This window comes from Corylus avellana, chromosome 8 (genome assembly GCF_965113065.1).
Source record: "Corylus avellana chromosome 8, dhCorAvel1.hap1.2, whole genome shotgun sequence".
NCBI lineage: Eukaryota > Viridiplantae > Streptophyta > Magnoliopsida > Fagales > Betulaceae > Corylus > Corylus avellana.
In genome coordinates, this window is record NC_142497.1 from 23,176,253 (window position 1) to 23,179,302 (window position 3,050).

A 3,050-nucleotide genomic window follows, 5' to 3' on the forward strand; every position below is an offset into this window, starting at 1 on the left:
ATGTTCTCGGCACACTCCACACTATCTAGCTTCTTCTTTCAACAAAGAAGATGGCCCTTTCCACTTCTCAATATTCTTCCTTTTCTTCAAGAGTAATCATAGTCGCAGTCGCTGTTCTTGTGGTTTTCACAGGGACCTCCTCTGCTGATCAGCTCTATGAAGGTTTTTATTCTAAAAGTTGTCCCAATGTGTTTGGCACGGTCAAATCGGTGGTTCACAAAGCAATTTCAAAAGAACGCCGCATCGGCGCTTCTCTCCTTCGCCTTTTCTTTCACGACTGTTTTGTCAACGTAAATTCTTCTGTCTCTATCCACCCGGTTTGATTTAGTAGTAAATCGATGTTTTCTCAACTATTATCTTTCAAACACACTTTTACTGATTTTGTATAAAAACATATCGTTTAGCCTCTGACATAACAACTCTTAGTTGTATTCGTTTGGATGGAATTGGAGTTAATTTTTCGGTTTATAATAAATTCAAAACGTTGCATTTTTACAGTGTGAAATTACATTATTCAACTTTTTTCAATTTCAAATCGTTAGAATATAATTAAATGATTAAATTCATTTATTTCTATTCACTCTAATTTTTTAGCTTTACACACCTCAAAAAGAAAATCCAAAAAAGTGAATGTATTATTGGTATGAAGCAAGTCTTCATGCACAAATTAAGGTTGAGCACATGCAAAGGCATGCAAAAGTCAAGACACGCACTAGTGATCGAGAGTGGATGGGGAAAGTCATAAAAGACGTAGGGGCTTCTTTTGGCAGTATTGTTACATCATTACTTTGGTGGGCTTTATCCCATCTAATCCTAATAATTAGTCTCACAAATCAATTCTAATACTGTTAAAAAAGTATGTGAAGTGACACAAATGACTTATGACTGCATGGTTAATTTTGTTAATATTTCAGCTTAATTCGTCGGATTTCATTGGGTTTTTGTCTCATGCTAGCTTCTCGACAGGGTTGTGATGGGTCGGTGCTTTTGGATGACACTTCCTCTGTCACAGGGGAAAAGACAGCAGGTCCCAACAAGGGATCCCTCAGAGGTTTTGAGGTTGTTGATAAGATAAAGTCCGCAGCGGAGAAAGAATGCCCCGGAGTGGTGTCGTGTGCTGATATCTTAGCCATTGCTTCTCGTGACTCTGTTGTAATTGTAAGTACTCTTTTTCCTATATATGTTTAAACACCCAAAAAAATAAAAATAAAAATATCGTATTCACTTAGCCCTCAAGTGTCGGTTTGAATAGTCGACTCGTTTGATTAATATTATGTTTGAATTTTCATTGATCAACCAATACACGGTTCTTTTGAACGGGATCGTGTAATTACGCTTTATCCGACATATATGAGTCAGCAATGTCCCTTCCTTACAAGGGTCCCATGTCATTAAAAAAAATTAAGTATGCACTCTTCGAAATATTGGAAAATGATTATCATTTTATATTATCTTGGAATTTAGAGATCAGTGATAAATATTTATCATGTTATTTTGAGTTGAAAACTTCGTCTCTACTTTTACTTTTTAACAAATTAAAATTTTTTTCTGGCAAAATTCTAGTTTTTTATTTTTATTTTTTCCATATACTAATCTTGACAAAATTGCGCAGCTCGGAGGGCCTAATTGGGATGTTAAACTTGGAAGGAGAGACTCCAAAACAGCAAGCCTTTCTGCTGCCAATAGTGGCCTCCCTCCTCCCTCTTCTTCCCTTAGCAACCTCATCAAAAGATACCGAGATCTAGGTCTCTCTGCCAAAGACTTGGTTGCCTTGTCTGGTGTGTCCCCCACATCTCGTTAATGTTTTCTTATTTGTTTATTAAGAGTGCGTTTCACATTGCCATTTTGCAGCCCTAACAAAAAAACATATCATTTGAGAGAAAAACCCCAGTTTTTAAGATCACGTCCAATTCTAAATATGAAGCTGCGATTTTATTTATACTATCGTATACTTGATATTAGGAGGACACACAATTGGGCAAGCCAGGTGTATAAGTTTCAGAGATCACATATACAACGACACCGACATTGACAGTTCATTTGCGAAGATCAGACAGAGAAAATGTCCGAGACAAACGGGCTCAGGGGACGACGAGCTTGCGCCTCTAGACCTCCAAACTCCAACAGCTTTTGACAACAGCTACTTCAAGAACCTTGTCAACCGGAAGGGTCTTCTCCACTCCGACCAACAGTTATACGACGGCGGGTCCACCGATTCTTTGGTTGAAACCTACAGCACCGACGCTGAAGCCTTCAGCTGTGACTTCGTCACTGCCATGATCAAAATGGGAGACATCGAGCCCCTCACTGGATCGAAGGGTGAGATTAGGAACAATTGTAGGAAGATTAATTAAGGGAGATCACATCACGTCACACCCATGCACCAAAAATAAAAAATAATGGAGATGGGTATGATTAATCCAGCAAAACATTTATAAATGAATTAGTCAGCATTATTTCTCTTTCTACTGAAAGAATTAAATTAAATTAAATCTCGCCCAACAATAAGGCGATGTGGATGTCTGTTATAAGGTACTTTTATCGAAAAGTCGGTTGTGTGACTTATTTTCTAGAACTCGAGTCTTAAGCTGTGTTTGGATTATTGCAAATTTGCAATAAAGAAATTGTAAGGATCTTCTTGTGGAATTATAAATAATATGGAGTTTAATTACTTTGTCATCATGTTAGGCACGTAGTACATTTGATTTGTATTGACATGTGAAATGTGGAACCTTTTCATGAAAGGCAGTGAATTCTACATCTACAAAAACGACAAGAAGAAAAAAGGGATTTGTTTTCACAAAACTTGTGCATTAATCATCTTTTATTTGTGGAAGAATTTAAAGTTTCTTTTTTTAATTGAATAAAGAAAATGGTTATTAGGGAGGATCTTTCATATTTTTGATTCGAAATTAAAGTTAAGTATTTAACTCTGTATATGAAATTAATGTTAGCATATATATATATATATATATACTTTAAATTATGACCATAAAACTAATATATATTATCAATTTCATTTAAAATTAAGAAGATTCTTATCCATCATT

The 3,050-nt window shown here is 35.9% G+C and overlaps 1 protein-coding gene across 1 annotated transcript; it reads left to right on the top strand.

The window, feature by feature from the left end:
* Nucleotides 1-2,682, top strand: LOC132164322 (peroxidase 4). Its single transcript, XM_059574815.2, has 4 exons — nt 1-290; nt 967-1,158; nt 1,613-1,778; nt 1,963-2,682. The coding sequence occupies exons 1-4, from the start codon at nt 51-53 to the stop codon at nt 2,352-2,354; spliced, it is 990 nt and encodes a 329-aa protein (XP_059430798.1). The 5' UTR covers nt 1-50; the 3' UTR covers nt 2,355-2,682.
* The last annotated feature ends 368 nt before the right edge of the window (nt 2,683-3,050 follow it).